This window comes from Stenella coeruleoalba, assembly GCF_951394435.1.
Source record: "Stenella coeruleoalba genome assembly, chromosome: 5".
In the NCBI taxonomy this organism is placed as follows: Eukaryota; Metazoa; Chordata; class Mammalia; order Artiodactyla; family Delphinidae; genus Stenella; species Stenella coeruleoalba.
This window is the reverse complement of record NC_137150.1, coordinates 142,274,963-142,294,250: the sequence shown is the minus strand read 5'-3', so window position 1 is coordinate 142,294,250 and position 19,288 is coordinate 142,274,963. Positions and strand designations below refer to the sequence as shown.

The 19,288-nt window shown below is 58.4% G+C and overlaps 1 protein-coding gene across 1 annotated transcript; it reads right to left on the bottom strand.

Moving 5' to 3' along the window:
* Positions 1-611: 611 nt before the first annotated feature.
* On the bottom strand, positions 612-17,944 carry RRP1 (ribosomal RNA processing 1). Its single transcript, XM_079923324.1, has 13 exons — positions 17,380-17,944; positions 16,093-16,175; positions 14,833-14,890; positions 12,686-12,771; positions 11,147-11,208; positions 8,717-8,846; positions 8,564-8,628; positions 8,219-8,355; positions 5,380-5,465; positions 4,592-4,689; positions 4,425-4,444; positions 3,420-3,530; positions 612-2,164 (listed from the first exon to the last, which is right to left on the bottom strand). Exons 1-13 carry the CDS (start codon positions 17,510-17,512, stop codon positions 1,938-1,940), a joined length of 1,296 nt encoding a protein of 431 aa, XP_079779450.1. The 5' UTR covers positions 17,513-17,944; the 3' UTR covers positions 612-1,937.
* Between the last annotated feature and the right edge of the window lie 1,344 nt (positions 17,945-19,288).

Genomic DNA, 19,288 nt, shown 5'->3' with positions numbered 1-19,288 from the left:
GGAGCCGGCCTGAGGGTTCCCACCGGAGGCTGCGCTGAGCAGTAACGTAAGTGACAGTAAGGGATTACGTGTGACCACTGGATCAGACAGGAAACCTGGGCTGCTGACACGGGTCAATGAATAAGCGGAAGTTTGATGAGAAACTGGGCACCAGAATTCCAGAGCCCCCTCCTGTAACACTGTGTTAGCCCCCAGGGGGAAGGTCACTTTCTCAAGACCCCCCCTCCCAACTGCAGGGCAGGTGGAAACCCGGTGGCCTGGGCGGGACCGAGGGAGAGCCAACGTCGCTTCTGCGATGCTCCCGCCCAAGAGGGCCCATCCGCACAGCGGGGTATTTACTACCCAGCCATAAAGGGAATGAAATTGACACATGTCCCAAGGCGCATGAACGCTGAACACACGCTGAAGGAAGCCACACACTGATTTTCACTATCTGAAGACCGAGAAGGCAGCACAGAACGTCGTTAGCGGTTGCCAGGGGCTGGGGCGGGGGCTGGGAGGGGCCCAGGCATCCTCATGGGTGAAAACGTTTTCTGGAGCGTGAACCATATCTCAACAAGGCGCTTAAAAAAACGATGCCCCCTTTGGAACACAAGCTTTCCTGGGGCACAATGGCTGGCGGTCGTATTTAATTTCCTCGTTTTGCCCGATGGGAACGTTTCCCCACACCGGAGAAACACTGCCCATCAGAGCAACTGCAACCCACAGCCCACCAGTGCCCACAGCTACGTAACACGGTTACAGTTGAAGGATCCTGAAGACACGGGAGGTGTTCACACAACGTGGCCTGAGCACAGTGGCAGGAGGACGGCACTGGTTCAAGAGCTGCAATCAGGAGTGGCTGCTGCTTCCTTCCCCCCAGAAACTTCTATAGTGTGGCTGCTTCCATACTTTTTGATCAAAGGAATTCCAATAAAAAACAAAAAAAACACCTGCCCGCACCCACAAAACAGCGCTAATAGCAGCAGCGCCCTCCCTCCCAGGGTCCCAGCTGGGGAGGAAGTGACGGCTCGAGGGTCATCAGCCAGGTCACCTCGCCCGTTAGCCAGCCCTGCCCGCCGGCAGTCTGCGGTGGACGTCTCCTGAAGCCGCTTTGGGGTGGTGAAAGGAATGTTCACGTACTGAGGCCTGGGGAAGTCGTTCTGGCTTATGCATGAGCTAACTTGCATCTGATGCGGACTAGAGCAGCCTGTTTGTGGCCTTTCAAACACACACTGTCCATCCGCTGTAATTATTAAAGAAGAGGGCGCACTGACCAGAAGAATGTCCATGCTAAACATAAAGGTGAAATGCCTCGCTTCCTGGGAGGCCAACGCTGGTCCTCCTTTGACGACAAGCCTCCCTCCCAGGTGCCAAGGCCATGCTGACTCGCTGTTACCTGCTGGTCTGGTTTTTTCACAGGGACCTCAGATCCAGCTCTGCCTCAGTCACGGACAAGGGGCGGGCAGGGAACCGACCCTCCTGCCCAAAGCACCGGTTCACTGTCAGCTCCCAGCCCGAGCTGATGAAGTGCACGTCCAGACGACGCTGGTAACCCTTGGCCTCATCTTGCCGAGCGTGTCTGAGGACCGCGTCAACAGACTTCGGGTGCAAAACACAAACGCCCCCAGAGAACCCGCATAAACGCACCAGGGCAGGACGGGTTTGTAGGCACCGCGTGGCACTTTATTTACAGACGCCCGGCGGGCAGCCGGTCCCCTGCCCGGGGAGGGTGCCTGCAGGGAGGCTCCAGTCCCGGGGGTCCGCCGGCCTGACCGAGGTCAGCACAGCCGCAGCACGTTCTGGGACACAGGCGCTAAGTGAGGGCCCAACCCCCTTGAGTCCTGACCTCTGCCACTTCCCGACACAGTAAGTCGGGGAGCGGTCGGTGTCCAGAGTCTTGGGAACCCAGCCTGACTGTCCCGTTCCCTCATCCTCCCCGGAGCGCCTGGTGGACATCACTTCTGGCCCTCCAGGGCCCGCTTCCTTTTCGCCTTTGGCGCCTGGCCATCGGCCGCCTTCGCTCTGGCGCCCGCCCAAGGCCGCCGCCGCCTCCTGGGGGCCCCTCTCCTGCCACGGCCCCCGGGCTGCTCCCGGGGCACGGCGGGGTCGGCCCCTGCGCTCCGGCGCCGCCTCGCGGATGCCGGGCTCGGGTCTGGACGCGAGGCCTCCTCTGCAGCTCCCCCTGAAATGGCAAGGCCTAGTAAAGAGGCGGCGAGAAGGCCAGCTCCAGCTGCTGGGATGCTGACTGAGGTGCCGGCCCCAGGGTGGCAGAGGACACAGTGCTCGGCAGAGGCACCGACCCCACAGAGGCCGTGCCAGCAACGCTGTGAGTTCCACGGCCGTCAGGCAGGGAAACCTACTCGAGCTCCTGACGCCAGGGAGGCTGACCGGGAGGTGGGCCTTTAGGACGACCGGCACGAGGACAGAACAAGAAGAAAGGGAACTGGGCAAAGGCAGGACATCTGGGGCGGGCGGGCCCAGGCTCAGTGCACGTGGGGCCAGAGGGTACACTGGTCGGAAGGGGCAGCTGGGAAAGCAGGGCCGGGCCTCCCAGTCAACATGACAGCCGACAGTCAGCGTCCAGGGCCCAGCCTGGCGCGAGTATGTGAGCCAGTCCACGCCTGCTAAGCGGCCCTGGTGTGAAACGAGCTGGACAGGGTTGGCCCGGGCCGGAGCGGGGGTGAATGGAGAGACCCTTCAAAGGGCACTTGGGGCCCAGGACTTGGGGCCAGTTGGCCACACACGGATGACACAGGAGGGATCTCGGTGGGGGGTGGAGCCACCGCCTCTCCCTCTTCCGTGTCCCCTTCCAGCCAGGGGTGCCTCTGGCTCCTGCCCCGCTCGGTGCTGTGGGCACAGCCCATCCCACTGCAGGGGGCAGCCCCAGTGGTCTACAGTGGGTACAGGGCTTGGGGTGTGCCAGGAGCGCACGACAGCCCTTAGCAAGGTCAGTCACGTTCTAACCACAGGCCTGTGGACAAGCTGGGGGAGGGAGGGGAGAGAAGGGGGAGAGGCAGGAATGGGGGAGGGGAGGGAAGACGGGAGAGGGGGAAGCCTCTAAAATCAAGGAGGAGAGCACAGCGAGGTTAGGGGCTCCCTGGAGGACGCCACGGGAGACGCAAGAGGAGGCACGGACCAGGTCAGATCAAAGATGGAAAAGGGTCAGGAAGAGGCACCAGACTGGAGCCACAGGGAAGGAGAGCGGGGAACGCAGGGAGTGGCCCACGGGCCAGACAGCAGAAACAGCCCCTGAGCAGTGGGGCATTGGGGCCAGGGCGCCACATCTCCAGGACACAGGGGCAGTGGGCGCTGGGGGGCAGCAGGCTGGGGAGGGGGAATCACGCCTGGAAACAGGCCTCAGTCACAGGTGACATGAGCCGGGAGCACAGAACGCAGGTAACGAAGCCCCAGGCCAGCAGCCCACCCACCAGGCCTACCTATCTTGTTCTGCAGCTGGGATTCGGACAAGCGCTTCTTCATCCTCACCCGTCTCCCACCCCGCGGATTCCTGTAGGCTTTTTCTGGGATGTCGTCCTCGGGGAAGAGGCCTAAAGACCAAGGCGGGCCATCAGGAGGCTGTGGGCTGGGAGGCTACAGTCAATGCGTCCACGCACCACGGCCACGAGCTCCGGGCAAGGAGGCCCCAGCCGGACTCCACCGCAGCTGCGGGCAGCTCACTGGGCACCAACAGACGGCGCCCGGAAGAGCCGGTTCCTGGAGCGCTGGGACATGTCTTGCTCCATCCTACAGACGCTTATGTTGGGAAGGGGCAGGTGACCTTTCTGGGCCCCGGTGGGTTTGAGTCACACAGGTGTGTGCTTCAGTCTAAGCCCACCAGATGCACCCAGTATTCATGCGTTCCACTGAATGTAAATTTCACCTAAAAAACACAACCCCAGCGTGAAGTATTTGGGAGTACAACCTGACTGAGGGGTGGGCGGGGGGAGGAAGAAACACGGTAAAACAAGGACACTAAATTGACGGCACAACCGAGGTGGCGGACATGCAAGTATGCACTGTAAAATCCTTTTCGACTTTGCCACGTGTCTAAAATTTTTCATAATGAAATGTTGGGGGAAAAACGCTTACATCTTCTATCTTAAACCTTCTAGGAAACTGTCTTTCAGAACAAGCCACACTGGCTCCGCCAGCCACACACCGAGAAGTGGAGCTGGGCGCTGCAGCGCTGAGCAGCAGGGCGGCAGGCCTGGGCACTTACTGGAAATGCAGGTTCTCGGGCGCCAGGTCAACCCCTCCCGCACACTCAGCCCTGAGATCCCCCGCACTTCACTAGGACAAGGGCCGCAGAGGCCCACAGCCTGCCTCCCCCGGAGAAACACCACCTCCGGCCTCTGCACCCATCCGTGCTGTGGGAGAACACGCCACCCGATCCACTCCCAAGAGGACGAGATGCCGTCTAGGCCTGGCGGCCCAATGCTCACCTTCCGAGAGGGCCTGCAACCTGAAAGAACGAGAGACGGTCACTCGCCACGGCCTCTGGAGAGGGGGGAGCCGCCCCCGGGAAGCCCCTTCATGCCCGAGCTCTGAAGACGGCTGCCCTCCCACCTGGGTGAGGCCACCAGAGAGCGGAGGGCCCGGGGCTACTCACTTCCGGATGACTTTGTAGAGGCGCTTCCGGTTCTGCGGAGGGGTGTCCCGGCGACTGGCCATCTCGAACAGTCTGTTGGCAACGGCCTCGTAGTCGAACTGTTTCACAGACAGACACCGTGGAGGCCAAAGTCAGCCCCCGCAGGTGCTCCCAGGACGGGAACCAACAGAGAGAAAGAGCACGAGGACCACACGCCAAGGCTGTGCCCCAAGGTCCCCCGCTGCTCCGCCCCTCCCCCCGCAAACGCTGTCCCCAGCACACGCGGCGGCAGACGCTCCAGGGCAGCGCCGCCCAATGGATCACGAGGGGCCGCGAGGTGAGCCTCTGCACAGCTGTAAACCCTCCAGGAGAAACAAGTAAGATTAATCCGATAAATTTAAGCCAGGCTACCTAAAATGGTATTAATTCATCAAGTAATCAACTTCTGAAATGTATCAGGAAGGACCCTATGTGGCCAACTCGCCTGAAGTCACAGATCCTGTCCGCTGAGCTCTGACCCCGAGTGGGGACCCAAAAGCCCCCCACTCAGCACGCGTCACCCTGGTGGCCCCAGCGCCCTCGCCCTCGAGGGGAGCCGCAGGCAGACCTGGGGCAGCTGTCGAGCGGTGAAGCCGGAGCCCAGCCTCCCGGCGCCCAGCCCCCAACTCCACTTTCAACAAATCTGCGCTTCTTCCTGCAGACGAGGCTCTAGGGCACCTGTGTTCCTCCAAGCCCCGGTTGGACGGATGCCACCCCACTCTGCCTTCCAGAGGCCGGGAGCTCAGCCTACGCGGGGCCCGGCCACCCACCTGCAGGACGGTGCCGGCGCTGTCCTCCTCGTCGTCGTCGCCCCACTGCTCCTTGCCTGGGTCAGGCTCAGCCCCACTGACGGAGCCTAGAACGAAAGGGCCCCAGGGACTCAGACACGCCTGGTGCCGCAGGTGTCACGGGGCCCCAGCACCTGGGAACCAGAAGCCCTGCCTGCCAGGGCCCACACCTGGGCACAGGAGCCCACAGCATGGGATAGCAGGGGCCCCGACGGCCTCCCCCCGAGGGCAGCAGTGCCCACACTGGCCTGGAAACGAGGGAGCCGTCCCAGAGAAGGTGGAGCCCGACCAGTCCAAAAAGTGAAACCAGGAGGGGATCATGAATGGGCATCTTAGGCAGCAATCGCAGGAAGTCCCAGGATGGGGAAGAAGGGCAGCTGGTCCAGCCACGGGGCAGCGTGGATGGAGGGGCGATGGGAGATGAAGCTTCGGGTGAGGAAGCTTGCGCTGGCCAGACACCTGGGGCCCTGACATCACTACCTACAGAAGACAGGTTCGGTCAACAGGTGACCGAGAGGGACAGGCATGTGTGGCACAGAATGACGACAGCAGGGCTGCAGGCAGGCCCTAGGCCGCCATGGGCCCCTGGGTCAGCCTGTGCCGGCGACTCGGGCTACTGAGGAAGAGGAGGAGGGGAAGGGGGAGCCAGGAAGGACGTCCAAGACAGCTGGACAGCGTGGCCGGGGTGCTGACCGACGAGAAAGCCCAGGGGTGCGCCAGCAAGGGCACAGGAGTCAGAGGCCACAGAAGTCAGCCCCCGCTTCTACCATCAAACTACCTTCCACAAGGGCACAAGACCGGCCAGTGGGGAAAGGACTGTCCCTTCAACAAATGGTGGGGGGGACACTGGACATCCCCGTGCAGAGGAATGAAGGTGGACCCTTAGCTACCATCATATACTAAAATTAACTCAGAATGGATCAAAGACCTAAAGAAACAATAAAACTCAGAGGAAAACGTAGGGCAAAAACTTCAGGAGATTGGATTTGGCCACGATGTCTTGGATATGACGCTGAAGGCACAGGTAACAAGAAAAATTAGACAAACCAGACTTGATAAGAACTTTAAATTTTGTGCATCAAAAGGGACTAGCAACAGAGTAAAAAGGCCACCCACAGAGCGGGAGAAGATACTGGAAAATCAGGTATCTGGGGAGGGGTTATTACCCAGAATACAGAAAGAACTCCTAAAGCTCAACAACAAAAAAATCTGACTCAAAAATGGGCAAAGGACTTGAACAGACATTTCTCCAAAGATACATGGACGGCCAGTAAACACATGAAACGGTGTTCCCAATAATCATCAGGGAAACGCAAATCAAAACCACAGTGGTACTACTTAGCACCCACGAGGACGGCCACTACCAAAAAAAGACAACAACAAACACTGGCGAGGGTGTGGAGAAGCTGGAACCCCTGTGCACTGTTGGGGGGCATGTAAGACAATGCAGCCGCTGTGGAGAACAGTATGGCAGTTCCTAAGAAGTTAAACACAGACGTATCATACGATCCAGCAATTCCACTTCTGGGTATAGACCAAAAAGAATTGAAAGCAGGGCCTCAAAACAGATATCTGTACACCCACGTTCACAGCGGCGTTAACCACAACAGCTAAAACACGGAAGCAAGCCAAGACTCCATCTACCGATGAATGGAGAACACAACGTGAAATGCAGACAATGGAATATTCTCAGGGCTCAGAAAGGAGGAGCGTCCTGACACGTGATACGGCATGGATGACCCTGAAGACGCCATGCTGAGCGAAATGAGACAGACACAAGCACAAATACTGTCGGATCCTACGGACATGAGCCAGAGTCATCAACAGTCAGACTCACAGAGACAGGAGGCAGAACGGTGGGTGCCAGGAGCTGAGCTGGGCAGAGGGAGGAACTGGGAGTGTTCAACGGGGACAGATTCACTTTGGGAAGGTGACAAGTTCTGTGGATGGACAGCGGTGATAGATGCACAACAAGTGCACTTACGCGCGGTCAAGGTGGGAAACCTTACGTGTATTTTACCACAACAAAAGGCATTAGCAGAAAAGTCCTGAAGCTGGTGGACAACACACACCCCTAAAGCCACAGCATACAGTGCACAGGTCACCCAGAGGACAGTCACGAGACCAGATGGCGAACCACGAAGACCCACGTTAGCATCAAGGTGGACAGGCCAGCCTGGACACCACTGATGCGGAGCCCACAGGCCCTGCCCCCAGAGGGACGTTCACAAGTGCTACCTCTACTCGTTCATTCACCCACTCACTCACTCATCCATCGCGATCTAGCGGCGCCCCCTCCGTGCCAGGCGCTGCTCCGAACACCAGGTACACAGCATGGCCAAGAGTCCCCGTCCTGGCAGAGTTGACATCCGGTGGTGGAAGCCAGGCCAGAAAGATGAACAAGTGATTTATGTAACTTCAAGCGATTTATGCCAGAAAGTGAGAATCACCATGGAAACGCCCAGTGAGCGAGGCAGGGTAGGCACTGGGAGGCTGCACTTTAAACAGGGTGGTCGGGGTAGGGCCTGGAGGGACGGAGGGCAGAGACCCTGCCAGGGAGGGGAGAGCAGACGCCCCGGGGCAGGAGCAGAGCCCAGGAAGCCATGACGACGCGGACGGCCACGGGGCAAGGGTTAGGAGAGTGAACAACGTGTGTGCTTGTTCCCAAGGTCACCCTGGCTGCAGAGCTGAGCACGGACTTCGGTGGGGCGGGCAGAATCGAGGGGACGGGGCAGGAAGTGAAGGCAGGGCTCCCGCAGAGCCACCGTGGGCTCAGAGCAGGGCAGGCCCGTCGTCCCGATGAGATGAGCACGGTCCTCACCTTCAGGGGGCTCCCTGGACGGCGTGTCTCCATCGCGCTCCTCCGCCAGTTCCTTCAGGAGATCCTCGATGGCCAGCGGGGCCTGTTCCACAATCGCCTCAAAGACGCCTCGAGTGATGTTGTGCAAAACCAGGGAGCTAAGGGGCAGCCGCACCGCAGCCACCCGTCAGGCTGGGCCCTCCAGGGAAGAAACACCGCCTCCCCGTGCCCGTCTCTCCTGACCCCAGCCCCTCAGCCCCGCTGGCCCCCCTGCTGGCCCGTCGTGAGCACACAGCATTTCCTAAGGGCAGCCCCCTTGGGGACTCAGCACAACAGAAGAGGTGAGCAGGAGGGAACCGCACTCACTCCTGAGTCCGGGCGGCGACCGTGCAGAAGGGCCCAATGAGCCTGAGGTTCTGGTCCGCCGTCAGCTGCGGGGACAGAGCGGGGGCTCAGTGCCTGGGCCTCAGGCACCCAAGCAGCCTGGCTGCTGCCCTCACCCTGCCGCCCACCACCTACCTCGTGGGCGCCCACTTTGGTCAGCTCCTCCAGGAAGATCTCGATGAAGTGGCTCTTCACTCCGTTGGGGGCCTGGCTGTCGGGGTGCAGGATCTCTGTCATCAGCAGCTCCAGCAGCTGCTCGGTCTGTCTGGGGCAAGAAAAGGCAAGTCCAGCAGCAGCACGAGGGGCAACAAGGCGATGGGTTCACTCTGCCTGAGCAGGGGGCTCTGACCCCGTCCACCAACACAGGAAGACCCGATGACCTGGGTCTGTGCCGGCACAGAGGACTCCTGCGAGTACGGATCCACGGGCAACGGCCAGGACCACGACACACGGCAGGACTGAACCTCGGCTATAAAGCAAGAGCCCACCGCGTCTGGTGTCCCTACTGTCCCCGCTGGGAACTGCGCGGGAAGGCTCACCAGGACAGAGCAAACGCAAAGGGAGATGGAGGCCAGAGAAGGGGACGAGTTTGCCTCCCGGGTCCTGCTGGACCGGACCCGTGGATGGTCACACGTCACATCAGACCTCACCCAGGCACGTGGGTCTCAACGGTCTCAGAGGCCTGGGGAATCCCAGATCAGAGAGCTCCAGAGACCGGTCTTTAGTGGCCCAGATGCACCTGAAACTCCTGGTGCTTGTTAATATACAGATCCCTGCACCTGAACCGTAAAGCACGTATCCTTCAAAAAGCTCCCTGGACGATGCTGCTGCTGACAACACCGGGGTGCCTCCCACGGCTCAGCGGAAGGGAGGCAGGCCAGGGGCCAGAGACCTCCGCTGCCAGACTGCTGACAACAGTCCCCTTCACACAGACAGGAATGTTACACTTACAGCCCGCTACCCTTAAGAACGGAGAAGGGCTAGAAGAGCAGATACAGCAAGCAGGACTGGTTATCCCAGGGCAATGGGAGGCTACCAGTTTCTGCAAAAGGATCTCTGTGCTGAATTACCAGTGACAATGAGGATGGACCTACTTTCATGGTAACAACCACACCCCCAAGCCCAAGATTAACAGGAATAAAATCGTCCCTTTAACACTGAACCCTGCTTCAGTCACTAGCCACCCCCCGGATAACACAATCCTACATCCGGAAATGAGTGAGACTCCCAGGTCTTCACAGAACTTTAAGGATGAAAATCACTAAAAGAGGCACCCTTGCCCAAAATGTAGAGTTACCCACAGTCGTTCTCAACCTATAACAGTAATTCCAGTAACTGTAGGCCAAATCCTGCTGACCTTTCATGGGGGCGGGGGGCTGCTCTTCAGAAGATGAGGCGGCCCTAGAATAACGCGGCCGTAAGCTGCATGCTCTAGGCTGGCAGCTATTCTGACGTCTGGGCCCTAGATTTATTATCCTTGGGCTGAAAAATAAACTCCTTTACCATCACTTTTTAATCACAAACAAATTCAAAACACACTGATTCTAAGCCCTCTCCCCCAGTGCCCGCCCTCCCCAAACCATGCAGCACCAGGACACTGATATGAGACGTTTGTGACACATTCTCAGTAATGGACCATGCAATTAGGCAACACTTTAGAAGTATCGATAATTGTCGGGGAGTCCCCTGGTAGCCTAGTGGTTAGGATTCCGCGCTCTCACTGCCGTGGCCCGGGTTCAATCACTGGTCGAGGAACTGAGATCCCACAGCCGCACAGCGCAGCCATAAAAAATATATGTATATGTTAAAAAAAAAGCAATTGTCTGCTGGCGTTAAAATTGCTTTTCAATGTTTATAAAAAGTTTCCTGAGTTCTTTACAATGAACATCCATCACTCTCATAAGTAGAAAAAAGGGTTTTTTTAAATTTTAATTAATTCCAAAAACTTTAAAATGTAAATGCAGAAACCCACTTTCTGTTGTGATCTCAGACGGCCCCCGGGAGGTTTGGAAACCTGCTGCTGTAACCTGGATGCACAGCCTCAGGCGAAGGGGCAGGTCCAGGCTGCAGGAGCCCCGCCCCTGCTTGGTCTCCAGGAGGGGTTGTGGGAGGAGCTAAGACGCAGCAGAGCCTAGCCCAGCCCAACCTGAGGATCCCACCCGGCTGCCAGGTGCCAGGGGAGGCCTGCGGTGAGCCAGAAAACACAGGCCCTTAGTTTGGAGGAACACACACAAGCACCACTGTCAAAAATGTGAAGTCTGGACGGCTCAAGTATTTGTAGAGCTGAGAGCAATGACTGCCGATGACAGAGCCGAAGGTGCCACGTTTTACAAGAACAGCTGCTCAGCTGCGCCTCCTTTGGTGAGGACTTAGTTCTGATCCAGTAAGAACTCACCGTCAAGACTGAAACAAACATTCCCACGAACACGTGCACAAACTTCATTTTAAAAATGCCTTTGTTTCCAGCACTAAGTCACCCTTCCACATAAGCTGACAAATGAGTAGAGGAGAGACCCGGACCGGCCAGAGTGGCACGGCTGCCGCAGGCCGCTCTGGGACACTGACCTCTCGTCCCATCCGCGCGTCTTCAGAGCCTTCAGCGACTCGTGCAGGACCATCCGCATGAGCTGTGGCACAGGAGGAGACCCCGTTAGCGGCACCACCCAGACCTCCCCTCTGCCCCGGGTCGTCTGGGCACCCCACTGCACATGGCAGGCCCTGGAGAGCTGCTGGGGCCCTGGGCCTGCGGGAGGCGCCCAGCCTCCCACGAGTAGCAGGACGTCGGGCTCACAGCAGGGACACGGGGAGTGACCACACACACAATCGGCGGCTGCGAGGGACGGGCTTGTTTCCAGAGTGAAAACGGGACGACATGGAGCTCCCCCAGGAGAGCGGAGCCTCGGAACCACCAGGTCTGTGCCACAGACTGTTTCCTCTGAGCCCCCCCCCCGAGCTTCTCCCCACCCGAGGGAGAAACCAGTTTCCTTCTCTGCCCACAATCCCCGGCACAGTGGCTGACTGCCCGGTTTCCCTACCTGCCGGCATGAACCCAACAAGCCTGCAGGGGGGACCCGTAGTGGTGAAAGGCGACAGAGGACACCTGTGGTGCCGCCAGGAAGACCAGCCTCTAGAGCAGGGCTGCGCTGCCAGACATGGCCACAGGGGGGTCGTAGGAAACAGGCCACGGACAGCAGCAGAACCCCCGACCTAAGGCCCAGCACTGCATCCTGGGACACAGCCCCTCTGAATTATGAGCGGGCGTTCTATAACCGTGCGAAGCCCGGCGCCCGGCCCCCCGCCTGCCCACACGCATCAGCGCCGTCCTCCTTCTCTCCTGAGCCCCGCGCTCGCCCGCCAGCTGTCCTACTTTAACACCTGACATCACACACGTGGTGACCGCGTAACCCTGGACTGAGATGGAGCGGGTGGCCGGCCTGAGGGGCAGATCACGGGGACCTGTGCTCAGCGAGGCCTGGCTGCTGCCCCATCCAGGGTCCGCATCGGGCCACCTGCTCTCGGACAGCAGCACTCATCTGGGGACTGTCCCCGGTCCCAGGGGACAGCAGCGCAGTAACAAAGGTGCCGCCCAACAGGGGCGGCAGCAAGACACAGCCCAGTTTCCCTGCACTTCTGAGCGCAGAGCAGCAACCTAAATTCACCAGAACGCAGTGCAGGAAAGGAGAGAGACGGGGAAGATTCTGCACGCTACTGTGTAAACTGTCCCTGCCCAGAGAAAAACACCTTCCAAAGCCGGCCCCCCACGAGCAGACCCAGGGGTCTCTGTCCAGGGCCCGAGCTCTAAGCTCTGCTTTCACGGCAGCAAAGCAGCAAGGGCTTCGCCACCGAGTCTCCCCCAGGGGCAACTGTGACCCTCCTCCTCTGAACCGACAGTCTGTGCAGAACCCCGGCATGCGCACCCCACGTGAGGCCGAGGCTCCCCTCACGGCCCAACGAGGCTCACAGGGAACAGACCGCAGGGCGCTCGCCACCCAGCAGCCTTGGTCCTTGGCACTGCTGGGGCAGTGGGGGGCTCAGGGGCCGGGATGCTGGACGCCGTGCCCCAGCACCGCAGGGACCCTGGCGGGGGGCAGGCAGCTTCCTCACCATGTAGAACTTGTCCAGGCGCAGCCTATCGATGCCCATCCACTCGCGGTTCATGGTTTGCCAGAATGTCTGAAGGAACAGGTGCTCTGGTGGAAAGAAAAGGCCAGAAGAGAGTCAGGGGTGGGGGCAGGGGAAAGCGGCAGCTGCCTCAGGGGGGGAGGGGGAGGGGAGGGGAGGGGGAGGGGGAAGGGGGAGGGGAGGGGGAGGGGAGGGGAGGGGGGAGGGGAGGGGAGGGGGGAGGGGAGGGGGAGGGGGAGGGGAGGGGGAGGGAGGGGAGGGGAGGGGAGGGGGAGGGGAGGGGAGGGGAGGGGAGGGAGGGGAGGGAGGGGAGGGAGGGGAGGGAGGTGGAGGGTAGGGGAGGGGAGGGGAGGGAGGGGAGGGGAGGGGAGGGAGGGGGAGGGGAGGGGAGGGAGGGGAGGGGGAGGGGGAGGGGAGGGGAGGGGGGGAGGGAGGGGGAGGGGGAGGGAGGGGGAGGGGGAGGGGAGGGGAGGGGAGGGGAGGGGAGGGGAGGGGGGGAGGGGAGGGAGGGGGAGGGGAGGGGAGGGGAGGGGCCGTGAAGAAGCCCTGTCAGGACGTTGCCTGGCACCGGCCTCGGGGGTGCTGAGCCCGGAGTGTGCTGAGCTGACAGCAGTGCTATGGATTCGGCTTAAAAACGGGGCTTTTAAGAACCTTGGAAAGAAAAGCAAATCCCAGCTACAACCGCAAACTGAAGCCACAGCCTCTGAAGACCAGGCAGAGAGCACTGGAAGCCCCCACAGCACGAGAAGCAGCGCTCGGGCCGCCTCTCCCCACGCAACCACTGCCGCTGCCCCACCTCGGCTGGGGCTAAGGACCCTGCCCGGCACCCACGCCCTGCCCCAGCACTCGCCCCACTGAATCCACTCACCTGATCAAACACAAAACCCTGCCATTAACAGTATGTCAGAACCGGAGTGCTACGGGCTCAGCCAGGTCCCCAGCCCATACCTTGAATCCCTAACCCCCAATCCCTCGGAATATGACTTTATTCGCAGACAAGTCTTTACACAGGTGGTTAAGGTAGAAGGTCACTGGGGTGGTCCTGATCCCATCTAACTGGTGTCGTTCAGAGGAGATGAGGACACAGACACACACAGAGGGACGACCACGTGAGGACACAGGAGGAGACGGCCGTCTGCACGCCCAGGAGAGAGCCCTCGGGAGGGACACAGAGGGCCCCCCCCTTTTCTTTCCATATTTATTTATTTATTATCTGGCCTGCACCGGCTCTTAGTTGCGGCGCTCGGGCTGTTCACTGTGGCATGCGGACTTCTTATTGCAGCACATGGGATCTGACCAGGGACGGAACCCGAGCCCCCTGCCTTGGGAGCGCGGAGTCCTACCCGCTGGACCACCAGGGAAGTCCCCAAAGGGCACCTCTTACCTCCCACAGGACAGGCCTGCGTTCACTACCTCATTCAAGTGTCACCAAGTGAACGCTCTGTACCTGGCCCTCTACTGAGCACAGAAACGCTTCTGGAGGTTCTTAGAAGGTAAAAGTTATAGAGAACAGATCTCCTCCAGTGATTACTCAAACGCAGTTACTGTAACTGCACACTCCCTACTTCTGACTACTTTGCCAGCTTAGGCATAACCGAACTAAACCCACCCACACGGCCGGGGCACCGCCAGCAACGGTCCCGGGGTCCACGCCAGTGACGCTGCCCAGCCCTAGCTGCCCTCGGAGCAGGGCAGGGGGTGTCGCAGATGCTGGCGCCCAGGCCCCACCCCCAGAGCTTGACCTAATGGGACCAGGGTCTAGACATCAGGATTTCTAAAGACACAACAGGCAGGCCGCAGGGTTGAGAACGGCTGACGTTGGTCAGAACAAGGACGCAAGAGTTAGAAAGATGCTCTGCAGGAACCTCACCACCATCAGGTGAGACTCAGTCAGACAGCTGCGGACACTACACCACTTGCCTCTGTAATTCTGAAATACAAGGGTTAGCCCTCTAGACTCCTGAACTGAGTCTACTCTGGGCAAGTGAGCGAACACGTGCAGGACAAACAGAACAGCATCTCCCACGTCAGCACCAGCAGACGCCAGCTGGGACGGGGCCCTCACTCCCGCTCTCAGAACACAGGCCTCGTGTCCAGGGGCTGGGCGCGACCATGGCGGGGATACTCACGTGCCTCTGTGGTCTGGAAAGCGTGGATGAGCTGGGAAATGGTCCTGCCAAGTTCCTCCTGCGCAGGAAACAGAACAAACGCCCTCAGTCCTGAACAAACGTGATCCTACAGCAACGAGCAACGGCAGTAAGACAGACATTCAACTGTCCTCACTCGTCGCGGGGTCCGGCTCGACGGGGCCTCGCAGCCCAGCAAGCGTGGGGTTTGCAAGTCTCACACTGGCCGCGAGAGGCCTCCCCTGAAGGCCAGGGCCCACAGGACCTCACAACAAGCAAGGGCAGGGACTGCCCGCATGACCGATGCTGAACCCTGAGCAACGGAGGCTGACAAAGGAAGGGGCGGGAGAACAGGAGCCTGGGAGCACACAGCCACCTGACCAGCAGAAAGGGGGCTGATGAGACCCCTGTGAGTTACCAGCTGCCTGCCTGTGTCACTGTGCCAGGCATCACCTAGTGCACTGGCTAAACAGACGATTCCAGAGCCTCCCCCGAGAGCTTCTAGTTTATCAGGCGTGGAATACAGCACAGGAATCTGCATTTTAAATAAGTACCGTCACCACCCAGGTGATTCTGAGCAGTAAACAATTCCCGCTGGGAAACACTTCTAAAAAGACTAGTATCTTAGGGCAGTGAAACTACTCCGTAAAATACCATAATGACGATGCATGTCATTGTACATTTATCCAAACCCACGGACTGAACATCACCAAGAGTGAACCTTAAGGTAAGCTATGGACTCTGGGTGATGATCACGTGCCATGTAGGTCCACGGACGGTGACAAAGGTCCCACTCTGGTACGGGTGATAACGGGGGAGGCTGTGCTTGTGGGGGGGAAACCTCAGTAGCTCCTCCTCTCATTTTGCTGGGAACCCAAAACTGCTCTGAAGAATAAAGTCTGTTTTTCTAAAAAAGGCTAGCAGAAAAAATACTCGTCTCAGAAGACGTGAATTCCGTCCCCTGGCTTCCAGCGTTTCAGCACTTCATTGCCATCTCTGACAAACACAGAACAGACAACCCGGTTTTCAGCCATGACGCCGCTGGCGTTCAACAGGGTTGCTGCGGTGCTCAACTCAGCAAGCGCAGACTCACTGTAACCCAAGGCCCTGGCCCCTCCCGCCATCAAAAGCACAAAAAGGATCGAAACTGTAAAACGTTGCCCAGCATGTCTGCAGTAGTAAAATGAGGGTTGACAACGTGCTCGCCTGTCCTCCCACTGTTCCTGCTGCCCCAGCTCCTTCTGTACCCTCCCAGACACTCACCTGGAGGAGTGGCTTGTCCTGCATCCACATACAATAGAACAGTCCTTTCCACACCTTCAGCAGCTCGTCATGTGTGAAACCACCTGCACCAAAAACAGCAACGCTCAGAACAGATGAACCCAGCTTTTTAGTGCCAGAACAAAGCCAGAGAAATGTGAACGCCTGAACTAGACCGAAGTCATCTTACTGTAAAGGTACCCGGCCCTCCCTCTCAAGCCACCCTCCCAACTCAGAACCTGCTGGGCCTGTGGCTGGAAGGACTCCCCCAGATAACTGTCATTTCATTCATTGAATAAACATTTGCCGAGAATCTACAAGCAACAGGCCCTGTACTCCATTTCTGTCGATTCAAAATTTAGTGAAGCACCATTTCCTGGTCTGGCTGGTGTCTACTCAGATGAGTCTGTTGGCAACAATTCACCCGGTGTTACACCTGGGTTTTGTGCACTTTTCAAATTTTAAAATTACAAGTTACCTCATTCAGGGTCGTTATGAAGGCAGATACTGAACATATAAAATCACCCAACAAGTATGTACTGAGGTCCTAACTACGTGTCTGGCACCCTGTTCCAGAGCAGTGGTTCTCAGACTTAGCAACAGGATCACATCACCCGGAGGGCTTCTTAAAACGGATCTCTGGCCCACTTGTCAGAGTTTCTGATTCAGCAGTACGGGGATGGGACCCAAGAATTTGCATTTCTAACAAATGTCCAGGTGATGCCGAAGCTGCTGATGGGGCCACGTTTTGAGACCCACATTTTGAGAATCACTTAGGAAGCATGTTCTCTGAGGACTGTACACTACGTGAAACTCAGACGACAACCCAATAATTACACAAGAAAAAGACTACCAACAGTAATAAATGCCGCTCTGAGGAAAAAACACAGGGTGCCCAAACAGTGGGTAGCAGGGATAGCGGGATAGATGGGCTGACGCGGGGACCGGTTCCCAGAGGAAGGCAGGTCTTAACTGCGAAGAGGAAATAAGGGGCTGGGGAGGCGGAGCCTCCGCATAGGGACGCGTGCCCACCGCAGCAGGAGGTGAGCGCCGCGCACCTTCAGGACATCCAAGGTGAGGAAGGGGCGGACGGCCAAGCGCTCAGGCGGGAGCACGAGCGGGAAGCGGGAGACGGGTGGAAGCATCGCCGCAGGCCCCGCCCACTCGGCCCGACCACGTGGAGACTCCACGAGGTTGGAAGGTCCCCTAGCCTGGGTGGCCGCCCCGCGACCCCCACCCGGCCCGTCCGCCGAGGCGCCCCCTCCCACATGCCGCCAACCCCGCGCCCACCTTCGGCCCGCTGAGTCCTGGCGACAATGTATTTCCGGAGTTTCCTCACCGCCCGGTCTCGGGTCACCTGCTCGTTCCCTGCCAGGCGCTGCGCCAGCTGGATTTCTGGCGGAAGCTGCACCCGCGGACCCATGGCGACCGCGCCGAGACCCCAGGGTATCAGTTACCGCACCGCTTCGCCTGGGCGCACGACGTGACGTCACATGACCGCGCCGGCTTCTGCCAGGCGCCGCGTGACATCACACGCCCGCGCCGGCCTGTCTTGGACTCAGCGTGACGTCACGCGCCCGCGCCGGCCTCGCCCGGGCCGCACGCCACCGTCCTCTAGTGGCCGGGCCCGGAATGATAAATCCATCTGGCTCTGCCTCGTCGGATAGTCTCTCTGGACACAGGCAATTAGAAGGAGGTCATTAGCGTTTGCCAGCCTTTGGGGAGTTGGGGGGTGCCGTAGTTTTCCCCCCCGGCTGCTGAGGGAAGGCACTTCCTTATTAAAGAACGCTAGCGAGCACAGGCAGAGGAAAGCCCCCAGTGAATCCAGTGAATGTTGGGTCAGCCAAGGTCATCACAAAATGCCACGACGCGGGGGGAAGGTGGTCGGGGAGGGGGGCCGGGGGTGCGCGAGTATCGCCCCCGCCCGCAGTGGCCTGACGCCACCAGCCGGTGCCCCACCTTGCGGCAGCATCACCCATGGGGCAAGCTGCACTGGCCTCGTCCAGCCTGTAGGTCCGCGCCCGGCCTCTGGACACAGGAAGGCCGCGCACGGGCCACGAGGAGGGAATCGCGAACCCGATCTGGGACAGTCCGCAACGCTTCACAGTTAGTGTCATGAACGAAGGCATGGGTGAAGCATGTGTAAAGGAGGGGATGCAATATACAAATCTTGACTGGACTCTGATTTTTTAAAATAAGCTAAAAAATCATTTGGGGGACAACTGGAAAGCTTGCATAGAAACTAGAGGTTAGGTTATATTGCAGAATTGTTTTCTTAGGTATAACAATGGTGTTTATGTAGAATGGGCCTCAGCAGACTTCTTCTATAAAGGGCCATGTGTCAGGGGGACCCAAGACGCCCAGATTCATTGATTCGCTAGGAAGACCCATGGCTATGATTTATTATGGCAAAAGGATTCAAGGCACAGGGAAAAGGCTTGTAGAGCGAGCTAACTTCCCAGCAAAGAGCTGTGACAACGCATTAAATGTCAGAAGGAGCTTGTTAGAGACCAGAGCCCAGGGTTTTTTGGGACTCCCCTGGTGGTCCAGTGGTTAAGACTCTGCGATTCCACTGTAGGAGGTGGTCTAAGCTCCCAAATGCTGAGCGGCACAGCCAAAATGTTAATTTAAAAAAAAAGTGCCCAGTTTTTATTATGAGCTAGTCACAGACACACACGGAAACTCCGGACTCCCAGAGAGAGAACAGATGTTCAGCACACGCTGTGTTGTTTGTACAAACGGTTCAGACTCAGTGAGGCACTCTTATCACAGTTACGGTAATGGGGACCCTCCCCAAATCCACATTCCCAGGTGCCAGCTAAGGGCCAAACTCATAAGCAGGACTTTGTAAGGATAGCATGAAGGCCTTAGGTTAATGCTTTTCTGCACAGGTGAGGTAGTAAATATTTTCAGCTTTGTGAGCCAAAACAACTGCTCCTTTAGTGCAAAAGCAGCTATGGGCAACATGCAAATGAATGTGTGTGGCTGTGTTCTAATAAAACTTTATTTACAAAAACAGGTGATGGGCCAGATTAGGCCCAATGATCATAGTTTGCCAACAAGTGATGGAGAAGAATGTCTCTACTTTTAGGAAATAACTGCAAAGTGTTTGGTGGGGATGAAGTGTCATGTCAATAGATAGAGAAACAATCACACACAGGGCACACAAGCAAATACGGCAAAATGTTAACAATGGTTG

Bases quoted from the DNA above. Each gene is read 5' to 3' on its own strand.
- RRP1 (XM_079923324.1), bottom strand. From the start codon at position 17,512: ATGGGTCCGCGGGTGCAGCTTCCGCCAGAAATCCAGCTGGCGCAGCGC. The intron at 3,531-4,424 runs GTGAGCATTGGG...CTTGGTCTTTAG, and splicing joins GTTGCAGGCCCTCTCGGAAG to GCCTCTTCCCCGAGGACGAC. The intron at 2,165-3,419 runs GTAGGCCTGGTG...TTGCCATTTCAG, and splicing joins CCAGCTGCAGAACAAGATAG to GGGGAGCTGCAGAGGAGGCC.